General features: G+C 42.9%; 1 protein-coding gene across 1 annotated transcript in view; it reads right to left on the bottom strand.

Moving 5' to 3' along the window:
- Nucleotides 1-366: 366 nt before the first annotated feature.
- The window catches only part of SLC35B2 (solute carrier family 35 member B2), a 92,020-nt gene continuing 77,375 nt past the window's right edge, over nucleotides 367-15,011 (bottom strand). Inside the window, exons 2-4 of the mRNA XM_053712747.1 lie at nucleotides 2,357-2,544; nucleotides 1,852-2,009; nucleotides 367-1,664 (exon numbers count right to left, since the gene is read on the bottom strand). Of these exons, the coding sequence (XP_053568722.1) occupies nucleotides 729-1,664; nucleotides 1,852-2,009; nucleotides 2,357-2,544 (1,282 nt within the window). The 3' untranslated portion in view covers nucleotides 367-728. The remainder of the gene's footprint in view (nucleotides 1,665-1,851; nucleotides 2,010-2,356; nucleotides 2,545-15,011) is intronic.

Here is a 15,011-nt window from a genome sequence, read left to right as displayed (position 1 = left end):
CTCATTCCTCCTGTACCGACACTCGCCTCATTCCTCCTGTACTGACACTCGCCTCATTCCTCCTGTACTGACACTCGCCTCATTCCTCCTGTACTGACACTCGCCTCATTCCTCCTGTACTGACACTCGCCTCATTCCTCCTGTACTGACACTCGCCTCATTCCTCCTGTACTGACACTCACCTCATTCCTCCTGTACTGACACTCACCTCATTCCTCCTGTACTGACACTCACCTCATTCCTCCTGTACTGACACTCACCTCATTCCTCCTGTACTGACACTCACCTCATTCCTCTTGTACTGACACTCACCTCATTCCACTTGTAATGAGGTACAAGAGATCAAATGATCCTTAACAAAGGGTGCACAGATGAAATGTACCATTTAATACTGCAGTACACCCTGATTAAGAATAAAAAAAAAATAGACTTAGAAATACAATTTCAATAGTCAAATTGCCACAAGTTCTCTTTTCATGTTGCACTAAACAAGTTTGCTAAATGTTTGCAGAGGAGCCTGTGTCAGAGGTCACAGATCCCACTACTGCCAAACACCAAAAGATAAACTTAACTAGATTGATAAAAACATTATCTGACGTAGAGTTCAGTGCTTTTGTTTTCTCAGTGACTCTAGCAAACATAGGTCCAGTCTAAATAGATTATCCAAGTGAGGAACGAGGAGCACACTCTATGCCACGGTAACACAGCGTCTTCTCTCCTGCAGAATCTTAGACCTTCTGTACTGCAGGGGCATCTGCAGCTTTCCTACCCTTCCTTTTCATTCTCCCCCGGGCGTAAACTCGGAGAAACAAAGCGAGGAAGACAACTGCAATGCCCACACCTCCTACTGCCGAGACCGGGTGTCCGTAGAGCAAACAGGACAAAAGGATGGCAAGGGCCTGGCGCAGAGTCATGATTATGGTAAACACTGCAGCACCAAACTTGTTAATGGTATAAAAGATAAAGAGCTGTCCAAAAGCAGAACATATGGAGAGTAGTCCTGCATGGAAAGCAAAGTCTGGGTGTCTCATCATAAAGCGAACAGCCTCTAGCAGGGCACCCTGCTCCAGCAGAGAACCAACAGTGAAGAGACAAGAGAACAAGTTAACACCAAACATCATCTGTACAGAAGACATCTTGTATTTGAAAAGGGAATCCTGCCAGTTGGATGTAAAACTGTCAAAGATTATGTAGCCAGATAAAAGAACCACACCAGAGAAGGTTGTGACTCCAGAAGGGCGATCGCTTCCTCCATTGGATAAGAGGAACATACTGACTCCAACAGAGATGAGTATTGCGGTTAGGTACTCCCAGTACTCATAGGTTTTGTGGGAGATCAGTTTGCCCATCAGCATAACCGGTATGACTTTGGAGGCTTTGGCTAAAACCTGTGTGGGGAAACTGATAAACTTAAGAGCCTCGTACTGGCACCAGCTACTGAGGATGTTTGAGAGTGAGGCAAAAGAGTATTTGTACATAGGGGCACCATGGCGAGGCTGCTTAGCAAGTGAACAATAGATTCCAGCCACGGTTAGGGCCAAGATGCGGTTCATGAAGACCAAAAACTGAGAATCTCTGAATCGTTCTCTTGAGCCACCGTCAACAGAGGAGTATGTCCGGGTCATCACACGCTCCTGTAGCACTCCCCAGGTCAGATAAGAAACCTGGGAAACAATATGAAGACAAGTATGAGAAGATATATACCAAAAACACACAAATAACTTTTTATAGAGAATAAAGAGAACAGAAATCTTCCGGGCAAAAATGAAACCCAGATTCCTCAGCAAAGGGACCTTAAAAAAAAAAAACCTAACATTCTCCTCCCTTTAACGGTAACATTAAATAACTCACCTGAAGGCCAGCCGCACAGAACAGAAGTTTAAAAGCTTGCTGGGCAGTGGATGGGTCACCCTCAATCCGCGGAGTGGGTGATGGGTCCTCAGGTGCCAAAGACTTTGCCTCATGACCGAAAACACAGGACTTTACCAGAGGGAAACAAAGGCCTCGCCCTGCAGGACAGAAGCAGATACATAAATAGGTGCGCAGAACGGAAATAAAGAGTGTTTATATAATTACAGGACATGCAGGTGATATGTAGCAGCAGACAGGATCTGTACACAGGGTCTGGGCGAGTCCCACACTTGTGTAGACCAGAGAAGCACCCAGAGTCGTATGCAGCAAAAGGTATAGTGGGATACAAGGGGATGGGTGGTGGTTACACAAATATAGGAATAACAACGGGGAAGGGGGCAGATCAGGTTGTGCTTGTATAATACAGGGAAATAAGAGAAATATGCAGTGAAGCCTGTAAGAGAAACACAGTTGTAGCTCTCAGTCACACACCCTAGCAACTCACCTGTCTCCAGGTAGTTTCTGCGTTTGAAATATTGTATTAACAAGTATCCTGGTACTAATATGGTGCCGTAACCGCTGACATTCACCAGGAAGCGTACCAGCCAGAAGTCTCCCCAAGAGTTCTGAGCAAGGGAAGCAGTTTGTGGTTCCTCGGCACAGACCCCCAGAAGGCAGAGGAGAAGGAGAGAGCTGGAGAGAAATACAAGGAAGGTGGTTACTCTACCAGGAACATCACATGCAGACCATACCCCTAGGCCAGCAAACTTTCTGCCACACCGGGGTATCGGCAGAAGGAGCTGCCAACTAATTCCAGATGTGACAATAGAAAAGTATTTAGGATCTGTTTTATTGAGCAGACTGAGTATCACAACACTACATCTGTTTTATTGCGCAGACTGAGTATCACAACATCTGTTTTATTGCGCAGACTGAGTATCACAACACTGCATCTGTTTTATTGCGCAGACTGAGTATCACAACACTGCATCTGTTTTATTGTGCAGACTGAGTATCACAACATCTGTTTTATTGCGCAGACTGAGTATCACAACATCTGTTTTATTGCGCAGACTGAGTATCACAACACTACATCTGTTTTATTGTGCAGACTGAGTATCACAACATCTGTTTTATTGTGCAGACTGAGTATCACAACACTACATCTGTTTTATTGCGCAGACTGAGTATCACAACACTACATCTGTTTTATTGCGCAGACTGAGTATCACAACACTACATATGTTTTATTGTGCAGACTGAGTATCACAACATCTGTTTTATTGTGCAGACTGAGTATCACAACACTACATCTGTTTTATTGCGCAGACTGAGTATCACAACACTACATATGTTTTATTGCGCAGACTGAGTATAACACTACATCTGTTTTATTGTGCAGACTGAGTATAACACTACATCTGTTTTATTGTGCAGACTGAGTATAACACTACATCTGTTTTATTGCGCAGACTGAGTATCACAACATCTGTTTTATTGCGCAGACTGAGTATCACAACATCTGTTTTATTGCGCAGACTGAGTATCACAACACTACATCTGTTTTATTGTGCAGACTGAGTATCACAACATCTGTTTTATTGTGCAGACTGAGTATCACAACACTACATCTGTTTTATTGCGCAGACTGAGTATCACAACACTACATCTGTTTTATTGCGCAGACTGAGTATCACAACACTACATATGTTTTATTGTGCAGACTGAGTATCACAACATCTGTTTTATTGTGCAGACTGAGTATCACAACACTACATCTGTTTTATTGCGCAGACTGAGTATCACAACACTACATATGTTTTATTGCGCAGACTGAGTATAACACTACATCTGTTTTATTGTGCAGACTGAGTATAACACTACATCTGTTTTATTGCGCAGACTGAGTATCACAACACTACATCTTTTATTGCGCAGACTGAGTATCACAACACTACATCTTTTATTGCGCAGACTGAGTATCACAACATCTGTTTTATTGTGCAGACTGAGTATCACAACATCTGTTTAATTGTGCAGACTGAGTATCACAACACTACATCTGTTTAATTGTGCAGACTGAGTATCACAACACTACATCTGTTTAATTGTGCAGACTGAGTATCACAACACTACATCTGTTTAATTGTGCAGACTGAGTATCACAACACTACATCTGTTTAATTGTGCAGACTGAGTATCACAACACTACATCTGTTTAATTGTGCAGACTGAGTATCACAACACTACATCTGTTTAATTGTGCAGACTGAGTATCACAACACTACATCTGTTAAATTGTGCAGACTGAGTATCACAACATCTGTTTTATTGCGCAGACTGAGTATCACAACATCTGTTTTATTGTGCAGACTGAGTATCACAACATCTGTTTTATTGTGCAGACTGAGTATCACAACACTACATCTGTTTTATTGTGCAGACTGAGTATCACAACATCTGTTTTATTGCGCAGACTGAGTATCACAACATCTGTTTAATTGTGCAGACTGAGTATCACAACATCTGTTTTATTGTGCAGACTGAGTATCACAACACTACATCTGTTTTATTGTGCAGACTGAGTATCACAACACTACATCTGTTTTATTGTGCAGACTGAGTATCACAACATCTGTTTTATTGCGCAGACTGAGTATCACAACATCTGTTTAATTGTGCAGACTGAGTATCACAACATCTGTTTTATTGTGCAGACTGAGTATCACAACACTACATCTGTTTTATTGCGCAGACTGAGTATCACAACACTACATCTGTTTTATTGCGCAGACTGAGTATCACAACACTACATCTGTTTTATTGCGCAGACTGAGTATAACACTACATCTGTTTTATTGTGCAGACTGAGTATAACACTACATCTGTTTTATTGTGCAGACTGAGTATAACACTACATCTGTTTAATTGTGCAGACTGAGTATCACAACATCTGTTTTATTGTGCAGACTGAGTATAACACTACATCTGTTTTATTGCGCAGACTGAGTATCACAACACTACATCTGTTTTATTGTGCAGACTGAGTATAACACTACATCTGTTTTATTGTGCAGACTGAGTATAACACTACATCTGTTTTATTGTGCAGACTGAGTATAACACTACATCTGTTTTATTGTGCAGACTGAGTATAACACTACATCTGTTTTATTGTGCAGACTGAGTATAACACTACATCTGTTTTATTGCGCAGACTGAGTATCACAACACTACATCTGTTTTATTGCGCAGACTGAGTATAACACTACATCTGTTTTATTGCGCAGACTGAGTATAACACTACATCTGTTTTATTGTGCAGACTGAGTATAACACTACATCTGTTTTATTGTGCAGACTGAGTATAACACTACATCTGTTTTATTGTGCAGACTGAGTATCACAACATCTGTTTTATTGTGCAGACTGAGTATCACAACATCTGTTTTATTGTGCAGACTGAGTATCACAACATCTGTTTTATTGTGCAGACTGAGTATCACAACATCTGTTTTATTGTGCAGACTGAGTATCACAACATCTGTTTTATTGTGCAGACTGAGTATCACAACATCTGTTTTATTGTGCAGACTGAGTATCACAACACTACATCTGTTTTATTGTGCAGACTGAGTATCACAACACTGCATCTGTTTTATTGCGCAGACTGAGTATCACAACACTGCATCTGTTTTATTGCGCAGACTGAGTATCACAACACTACATCTGTTTTATTGCGCAGAGTATAACACTACATCTGTTTTATTGTGCAGACTGAGTATCACAACATCTGTTTTATTGTGCAGACTGAGTATCACAACACTGCATCCGTTTTATTGCGCAGACTGAGTATCACAACACTACATCTGTTTTATTGCGCAGACTGAGTATCACAACACTACATCTGTTTTATTGCGCAGACTGAGTATCACAACACTGCATCTGTTTTATTGCGCAGACTGAGTATCACAACACTACATCTGTTTTATTGCGCAGACTGAGTATCACAACACTACATCTGTTTTATTGCGCAGACTGAGTATCACAACACTACATCTGTTCTTTTAGGATTACGGGACAGGGACAGAGATATCAGGAAGGAACAAAAATATAACTGGGAAATGTATAGAAATTCTGGAGAGAATAAATGAAACCTTTTGCCGAAAAAGTAATCTTCACCTCAATACAAACACACAGTCACAGTTCCCAAACACACACAATCTTCTGACGGAACTCACAACCTGCACACACAGGGTAGGGCTGATTATTACTATTAACTGATGTATACAGAGAGTCATCTTAAATTACAGATCATTGGCCGTAATAAGAGGCTATGATAATGACTGAGCGTTCACGTCTAGATTACCCCCATTTACACGCATTAAAAGAACAATTTCAAATGAAACCAATATAGCAGAAACATAGGTCAGGGGAAGGCTAACAATGTATAAGTTATCTCTCGATGTCCATCAGTAACAGCTAGTTCAGCAGCAGGGTCACAAATGGCTACTGCAGTATCTGGTGACTAAGGGAAAACTCACAACTTGACTTTCATTCTGTAATCAGACAAATTGATATCAGATATTAGCAGAACAAAGTGACTAATATTCCCTTACTGTGCTGGTTGTAGTTTTATTAAATACCAATGTGCCACAGAACACACTGCTTTTGTACCAATTACCTCAAGCCTGACCAGGATATTCATTACTGAGCTGGTCGCCAGTGACTCATATGTACAATAGATGGTGACTTACAGGGGATACAAGTGACATTTAGCACAGGTGTGCCACTAATAACCTTCCTTTGTAAGTGAGACTGGTCACACACTTCCTGTGCCTTATTATCGATGGCTCAGTGAGTTCTGATGTAAAAGGGAATGTGGCATTACAAGTAAAGGGAATGTTCTATTGTCTTGCAACACATTAGCATAGCAGCCAAGTGCAAACGTTTTCAAAACAGACTAACACCTTGTTTACTGCAAGTGTTCTCGACTGGTCACACTTCCCCCACCACTTGCTGTATTAGGAGGAGCCAAACCAGAATTGTTATTGACGTTAGCAAGGATTGCAAAGGTTATTGAGTTAGCAAAACCTCTTGCAAATCAGTGCAAGTTCCCCTGCTGAGTCCTTTTAGGGACAGATATGTAGCAGACTACAATAAGCACCACATTTTCATCATTAAATTACAGGAAAAGCGAGAAAAAAATATGCTGCAAAGCAATTTCTTTAATTAAACATATTTTCTAATCTTGTAAAGTGATTCAAGTTCCTTTAGGAGGTAAGGCCAACAGAAACTATAAGTACAGCCGCACAACGCCAAAAGGTACAAGCTACATGTGTAAGAGCAAATGTCTGCATAATTTACCAACAACTCTACAGCAGGGGCAGCCCCCGGGCTCAGTTACTAACAACTCTACAGCAGGGGCAGGGCCTCAGGCTCAGTTACTAACAACTCTACAGCAGGGGCAGGGCCTCAGGCTCAGTTACCAGCAACTCTACAGCAGGGGCAGCCCCCGGGCTCAATTACCAACAACTCTACAGCAGGGGTAGCCCCGGGCTCAATTACCAACAACTCTACAGCAGGGGCAGCCCCCGGGCTCAGTTACTAACAACTCTACAGCAGGGGCAGCCCCCGGGCTCAGTTACTAACAACTCTACAGCAGGGGCAGCCCCCGGGCTCAGTTACTAACAACTCTACAGCAGGGGCAGCCCCCGGGCTCAGTTACTAACAACTCTACCGCAGGGGCAGCCCCCGGGCTCAGTTACTAACAACTCTACAGCAGGGGCAGCCCCCGGGCTCAGTTACTAACAACTCTACAGCAGGGGCAGCCCCCGGGCTCAGTTACTAACAACTCTACAGCAGGGGCAGCCCCGGGCTCAGTTACTAACAACTCTACAGCAGGGGCAGCCCCCGGGCTCAGTTACCAACAACTCTACAGCAGGGGCAGGCCCCGGGCTCAGTTACCAACAACTCTACAGCAGGGGCAGCCCCCGGGCTCAGTTACCAACAACTCTACAGCAGGGGCAGCCCCCGGGCTCAGTTACTAACAACTCTACAGCAGGGGCAGCCCCCGGGCTCAGTTACTAACAACTCTACAGCAGGGGCAGCCCCCGGGCTCAGTTACTAACAACTCTACAGCAGGGGCAGCCCCCAGGCTCAGTTACTAACAACTCTACAGCAGGGGCAGCCCTCAGGCTCAGTTACTAACAACTCTACAGCAGGGGCAGCCCTCAGGCTCAGTTACTAACAACTCTACAGCAGGGGCAGCCCTCAGGCTCAGTTACTAACAACTCTACAGCAGGGGCAGCCCTCAGGCTCAGTTACTAACAACTCTACAGCAGGGGCAGCCCTCAGGCTCAGTTACTAACAACTCTACAGCAGGGGCAGCCCTCAGGCTCAGTTACTAACAACTCTACAGCAGGGGCAGCCCTCAGGCTCAGTTACTAACAACTCTACAGCAGGAGCAGCCCTCAGGCTCAGTTACTAACAACTCTACAGCAGGAGCAGCCCTCAGGCTCAGTTACTAACAACTCTACAGCAGGGGCAGCCCTCAGGCTCAGTTACTAACAACTCTACAGCAGGGGCAGCCCTCAGGCTCAGTTACTAACAATTCTACAGCAGGGGCAGCCCCCGGGCTCAGTTACTAACAACTCTACAGCAGGGGCAGCCCCCGGGCTCAGTTACTAACAACTCTACAGCAGGGGCAGCCCTCAGGCTCAGTTACTAACAACTCTACAGCAGGGGCAGCCCTCAGGCTCAGTTACTAACAACTCTACAGCAGGAGCAGCCCTCAGGCTCAGTTACTAACAACTCTACAGCAGGAGCAGCCCTCAGGCTCAGTTACTAACAACTCTACAGCAGGGGCAGCCCCCGGGCTCAGTTACTAACAACTCTACAGCAGGGGCAGCCCCCGGGCTCAGTTACTAACAACTCTACAGCAGGGGCAGCCCCCGGGCTCAGTTACTAACAACTCTACAGCAGGGGCAGCCCCCGGGCTCAGTTACTAACAACTCTACAGCAGGGGCAGCCCCCGGGCTCAGTTACTAACAACTCTACAGCAGGGGCAGCCCCCGGGCTCAGTTACTAACAACTCTACAGCAGGGGCAGCCCCCAGGCTCAGTTACTAACAACTCTACAGCAGGGGCAGCCCCCGGGCTCAGTTACTAACAACTCTACAGCAGGGGCAGCCCCCGGGCTCAGTTACTAACAACTCTACAGCAGGGGCAGCCCCCGGGCTCAGTTACTAACAACTCTACAGCAGGGGCAGCCCCCGGGCTCAGTTACTAACAACTCTACAGCAGGGGCAGCCCCCGGGCTCAGTTACTAACAACTCTACAGCAGGGGCAGCCCCCGGGCTCAGTTACTAACAACTCTACAGCAGGGGCAGCCCTCAGGCTCAGTTACTAACAACTCTACAGCAGGGGCAGCCCCCGGGCTCAGTTACTAACAACTCTACAGCAGGGGCAGCCCCCGGGCTCAGTTACTAACAACTCTACAGCAGGGGCAGCCCCCGGGCTCAGTTACTAACAACTCTACAGCAGGGGCAGCCCCCGGGCTCAGTTACTAACAACTCTACAGCAGGGGCAGCCCCCGGGCTCAGTTACTAACAACTCTACAGCAGGGGCAGCCCCCGGGCTCAGTTACTAACAACTCTACAGCAGGGGCAGCCCCCGGGCTCAGTTACTAACAACTCTACAGCAGGGGCAGCCCTCAGGCTCAGTTACTAACAACTCTACAGCAGGGGCAGCCCTCAGGCTCAGTTACTAACAACTCTACAGCGAAAAGGACTTCCGGTAGGAGGGGCTAGGTACACAGTCGCGTGTGGAGAACGCTGTCTGTATCTGGAGGCCTGAGGCAATATCGAGAAGCTGAGTGCCTATAGGCGGGTGAAACTAATCCCGTCCAGGATTCGCAAAGGCCAAAACGGAGACCGGAGGCTACCGACAGCCGGCCTGATCCAGGCTGTGAGAACTCGCTGAGGAGGTAGCTGTCTGATCACCGGGAGGCACACGCTAGCCGCGGGGACCCACGAAGGGAGTGGCGAGCGGCAGTAGCGGTGAGAGCGCCCAGGCATCAGGACCCCGCTCCTGGAGAAAACAGCAAGGTGGCAGGACAATCGAGTCACCGGCACAGAAGGTCCCACGGGAACCGGAGTGTAAATATCAACTGTGCCTACCGTCAAGTCCCTATTGCAAAAGGGAAACTAAGGAGGAGAGAGCTTGTGGCTTCAGAGAGCGACAGAGGCTGAAATCACCCCACTAATAAGATAAGTGAAAACCTACTAACTGTTAGTTTGCTTTTGGATCCTGCTTCTATGTCTCCTGGGCCTGTTTGGAAATCTGGGTAGAGAGAGGGGGGGGGAGGGCCAGGTGCATACCCACAGTTAAAGCATTAAGGGGTTCCTGCGAGAGTAGGACCTGGCAAAAACCGTCTTCCCCCCCCCCCCCCCTGACCCGTTGCCATCCATAGTGAAAGACCCTGTACAATAGCTTTGCACACTTTGTACAACATCCTTAAGAAACTAGGGATTAAGCAAAGCAGAGACTGCGGCTGGGATAAGCATTTAAAAACACTCTATAAGTAAAGGGATGTCAGAGAAGAACCGGGCAAAAGGCCTAAGATACACCCAAGGACTTTAAAAGAACCTTAAAGCTGTAAGGACTTCAAGAGAACTCTGCAAGATAGATACTGAGGATGCAGTGATTAACTGTAATAATGCATATAATTTATCTGTGGCAGTGTTGATGAATATTACTGATAATGATGGCATGACTTGGAGAATAACTGAAATACTGTGTATAGCTCACATATGATATTATTGCTGTTCAATATTGATATAGACGGGGAGATTAATGATAAGTCATTGAAATAGAACCTACTACTAAGCTAGGTGGATAAATGTGAGATAAAACCTTGAAAATATATGTGAATCTACCATAAGCAAAAAGGCTTTGTATTAGTAAGAATATATGTGGATCCCCAAAACATAAGAGTGGTTAAACTATAATATAAGGTGACTTATATCAAACCCTGCACTGTGGGAGGGTGAGCAAAGTATAGATGGAGTGCGGGAAGGTTTAAACTTACTGCTCAGCCGGAGATAAGACTACAAGGGGAATTTTTAGCAAAACAACAGAGAGGTTAAAGGATATAATACCAAAAAGACCTAATAGATACATATTGAGAGTATTATTTCTGTATTGAAATTTAAGATAGAGTAATATTTTACACTTTATACACAAGGTTTAAGGGGAAAAAAAAAAAAAAGGGGGGGTAGAAGAAAGGGGGAAAGAAGAAGAAAGAAGGAAAGGGGAACACACGAGGAAGCAGAGTTAGATTACGCTACCACTAGAAATAGTGAACACACTGGTTAAATTAAAACTTTTTTTTTTTTGTTTTGCTTTTTTTTTTGACCAAGAGGGTCTGTGAATAATTAAAGCACTTAAGCTGCTGATGACACTGTAAGATAGGAAAGTGCACTTTGTTCTTTTTTTTATTTTTTTTGCCTCTCCAAAAGAGAGAAAAAGAAGAATTAGGGGAAAGGGAGAGAGAAGAGAATAGTAAAAAATTTGTGATTCACTAGTAAATACAAATCACTATAATTCTGTTACTCAGTTTTAGATGTATATATGGAAAAATACTTAAATAAAAGTAAAACTACCTCACCAAATATGTCCTCTAGAAACAAAAACCAGGAAAGAAAGGGGAGTAGAATCTCATTAGAACCCCATGGGGGAGCACTTGAAACAAGTCTTAGTCAGAACTCGAGTAATGAAGAGTTAATAAAACAATTGGACGCATTATTTACACCTAAATTTGAGATGATACAAAATAACATCTCCACTCTAACATTAGAGATCAAACAGTTTGCAAGCAGACTAAATAATGTAGAGCAAAGAATCTCAGACATTGAAGATGGGGCTATACAGAGGGAACAGGCTTTTCATACTATGTCCATTCAAATCGAAAGTATGAAAAATAAAATAGAGGACATAGAAAATAGAGCCAGGAGAAATAACTTACGCCTCATTGGCTTAACGGAAGAAATACAAGAAAAAGACCTTAAAAAATTTGTTGAAGTAGAACTAATGGGACTATTAAAGATTAGAGCAGAAGATCACGATATAGTGATCGAACGAATTCATAGGATAGGCCCAGAGAGGAATGAGGAAGGGAGAAACAAAGGGAACAGACCGATTATTATGAAATTATTAAATTTTCAAGGAAAGATCCAAATTATGAATGCCTATAGAAAGGCAAATGGCGAAATTAATTATAAAGGAAAGAAAATTTTGCTATTTAATGATTTTTCATATGAAACATCAAATAAAAGGCGCACTCTAGCTCTGATATGTACGAAATTGATCCAGGAGGGATATAGAGCCAGACTCCTGTACCCAGCTAGACTTAGCATTCAAACTAGGCAAGGAAACAAAATTTTTACGGATAGTGAGGAAGTTAATAAATTCTTAGAAAATAGAGATAATTTGGAGAAGTAGGAAGATTATTGCAGGTCTAATAGGTTTTCACAGTGAAATAATGGCTATAAACTTAAATAGCCTGAGGGTGTGTTTTTATTGGGGGGTTACAGTTAAAGTTATTTTAAGGAAACTCAAATGTATAAGAATTAAAATATGGAATTTATGTGTTTTATCTGGTGACTAAGGGAAAACTCACAACTTGACTTTCATTCTGTAATCATTCATTTTTTGTTTTGCTTTTTTTTTTGACCAAGAGGGTCTGTGAATAATTAAAGCACTTAAGCTGCTGATGACACTGTAAGATAGGAAAGTGCACTTTGTTCTTTTTTTTATTTTTTTTGCCTCTCCAAAAGAGAGAAAAAGAAGAATTAGGGGAAAGGGAGAGAGAAGAGAATAGTAAAAAATTTGTGATTCACTAGTAAATACAAATCACTATAATTCTGTTACTCAGTTTTAGATGTATATATGGAAAAATACTTAAATAAAAGTAAAACTACCTCACCAAATATGTCCTCTAGAAACAAAAACCAGGAAAGAAAGGGGAGTAGAATCTCATTAGAACCCCATGGGGGAGCACTTGAAACAAGTCTTAGTCAGAACTCGAGTAATGAAGAGTTAATAAAACAATTGGACGCATTATTTACACCTAAATTTGAGATGATACAAAATAACATCTCCACTCTAACATTAGAGATCAAACAGTTTGCAAGCAGACTAAATAATGTAGAGCAAAGAATCTCAGACATTGAAGATGGGGCTATACAGAGGGAACAGGCTTTTCATACTATGTCCATTCAAATCGAAAGTATGAAAAATAAAATAGAGGACATAGAAAATAGAGCCAGGAGAAATAACTTACGCCTCATTGGCTTAACGGAAGAAATACAAGAAAAAGACCTTAAAAAATTTGTTGAATAAATGTATAAGAATTAAAATATGGAATTTATGTGTTTTTTTTTTTTTTTCTTCTTCTTCCCCCTCTCTCTTCCTCTCCCGGCTATGTGGGCTTCTTCCCCTCCTTCCATTTCCCAATCTTTTTTCCTTACCTTAAGTAAAATGGAAAAATGAGTTTGAAAATCGTTTCATGGAACGTAGATGGAATTACATCACCCATCAAACGCAAAGCCATCTTAAGGTACGCAAAAAAACTGGGAACTCAAATATTACTTTTACAGGAAACTCATTTAAAGGGAGAAGAGGCGGCTAAATTAAAAGGAGGTTGGGTTAAAGAGGTTATATTTACCTCAGGATATCAAAGGAAGAAAGGAGTAGCTATATTATTTAGTAAAAACTTAGAATACAAAATAGATAACTTAATCCGAGATGAGGAAGGTAGATACATCATAATGGAAGTGGTAGTAGAGGAAAAAAAAAACATAATTTATGCTTACCTGATAAATTCCTTTCTTCTGTAGTGTGATCAGTCCACGGGTCATCATTACTTCTGGGATATTACTCCTCCCCAACAGGAAGTGCAAGAGGATTCACCCAGCAGAGCTGCATATAGCTCCTCCCCTCTACGTCACTCCCAGTCATTCGACCAAGGACCAACGAGAAAGGAAAAGCCAAGGGTGAAGTGGTGACTGGAGTATAAATTAAAAAATATTTACCTGCCTTAAAAACAGGGCGGGCCGTGGACTGATCACACTACAGAAGAAAGGAATTTATCAGGTAAGCATAAATTATGTTTTCTTCTGTTAAGTGTGATCAGTCCACGGGTCATCATTACTTCTGGGATACCAATACCAAAGCAAAAGTACACGGACGACGGGAGGGATAGGCAGGCTCTTTATACAGAAGGAACCACTGCCTGAAGAACCTTTCTCCCAAAAATAGCCTCCGAAGAAGCAAAAGTGTCAAATTTGTAAAATTTGGAAAAAGTATGAAGCGAAGACCAAGTTGCAGCCTTGCAAATCTGTTCAACAGAGGCCTCATTCTTGAAGGCCCAAGTGGAAGCCACAGCTCTAGTAGAATGAGCTGTAATTCTTTCAGGAGGCTGCTGTCCAGCAGTCTCATAAGCTAAACGAATTATGCTACGAAGCCAAAAAGAAAGAGAGGTAGCGGAAGCTTTTTGACCTCTCCTCTGCCCAGAGTAAATGACAAACAGAGAAGACGTTTGTCGAAATTCCTTAGTTGCCTGTAAGTAAAATTTTAGAGCACGGACTACATCCAGGTTGTGCAGTAGACGTTCCTTCTTTGAAGAGGATTTGGGCATAAAGAAGGAACAACAATCTCTTGATTGATATTCCTGTTAGTAACTACCTTAGGTAAGAACCCAGGTTTAGTACGCAGGACTACCTTATCCGAATGAAAAATCAAATAAGGAGAATCACAATGTAAGGCTGATAATTCAGAGACTCTTCGAGCCGAGGAAATAGCCATTAAAAATAGAACTTTCCAAGATAACAACTTTATATCAATGGAATGAAGGGGTTCAAACGGAACGCCCTGTAAAACATTAAGAACAAGGTTTAAACTCCATGGTGGAGCAACAGTTTTAAACACAGGCTTAATTCTGGCCAAAGCCTGACAAAAAGCCTGGACGTCAGGAACTTCTGACAGACGTTTGTGTAACAGAATGGACAGAGCTGAGATCTGTCCCTTTAATGAACTAGCAGATAAACCCTTTTCTAAACCTTCTTGTAGAAAAGACAGTATCCTATGAATCCTAACCTT

Source organism: Bombina bombina, chromosome 4 (genome assembly GCF_027579735.1).
Source record: "Bombina bombina isolate aBomBom1 chromosome 4, aBomBom1.pri, whole genome shotgun sequence".
Classification (NCBI taxonomy): Eukaryota; Metazoa; Chordata; class Amphibia; order Anura; family Bombinatoridae; genus Bombina; species Bombina bombina.
Note: the sequence above shows the minus strand (reverse complement) of the source record. Positions and strands in the feature narration are given on the sequence as shown.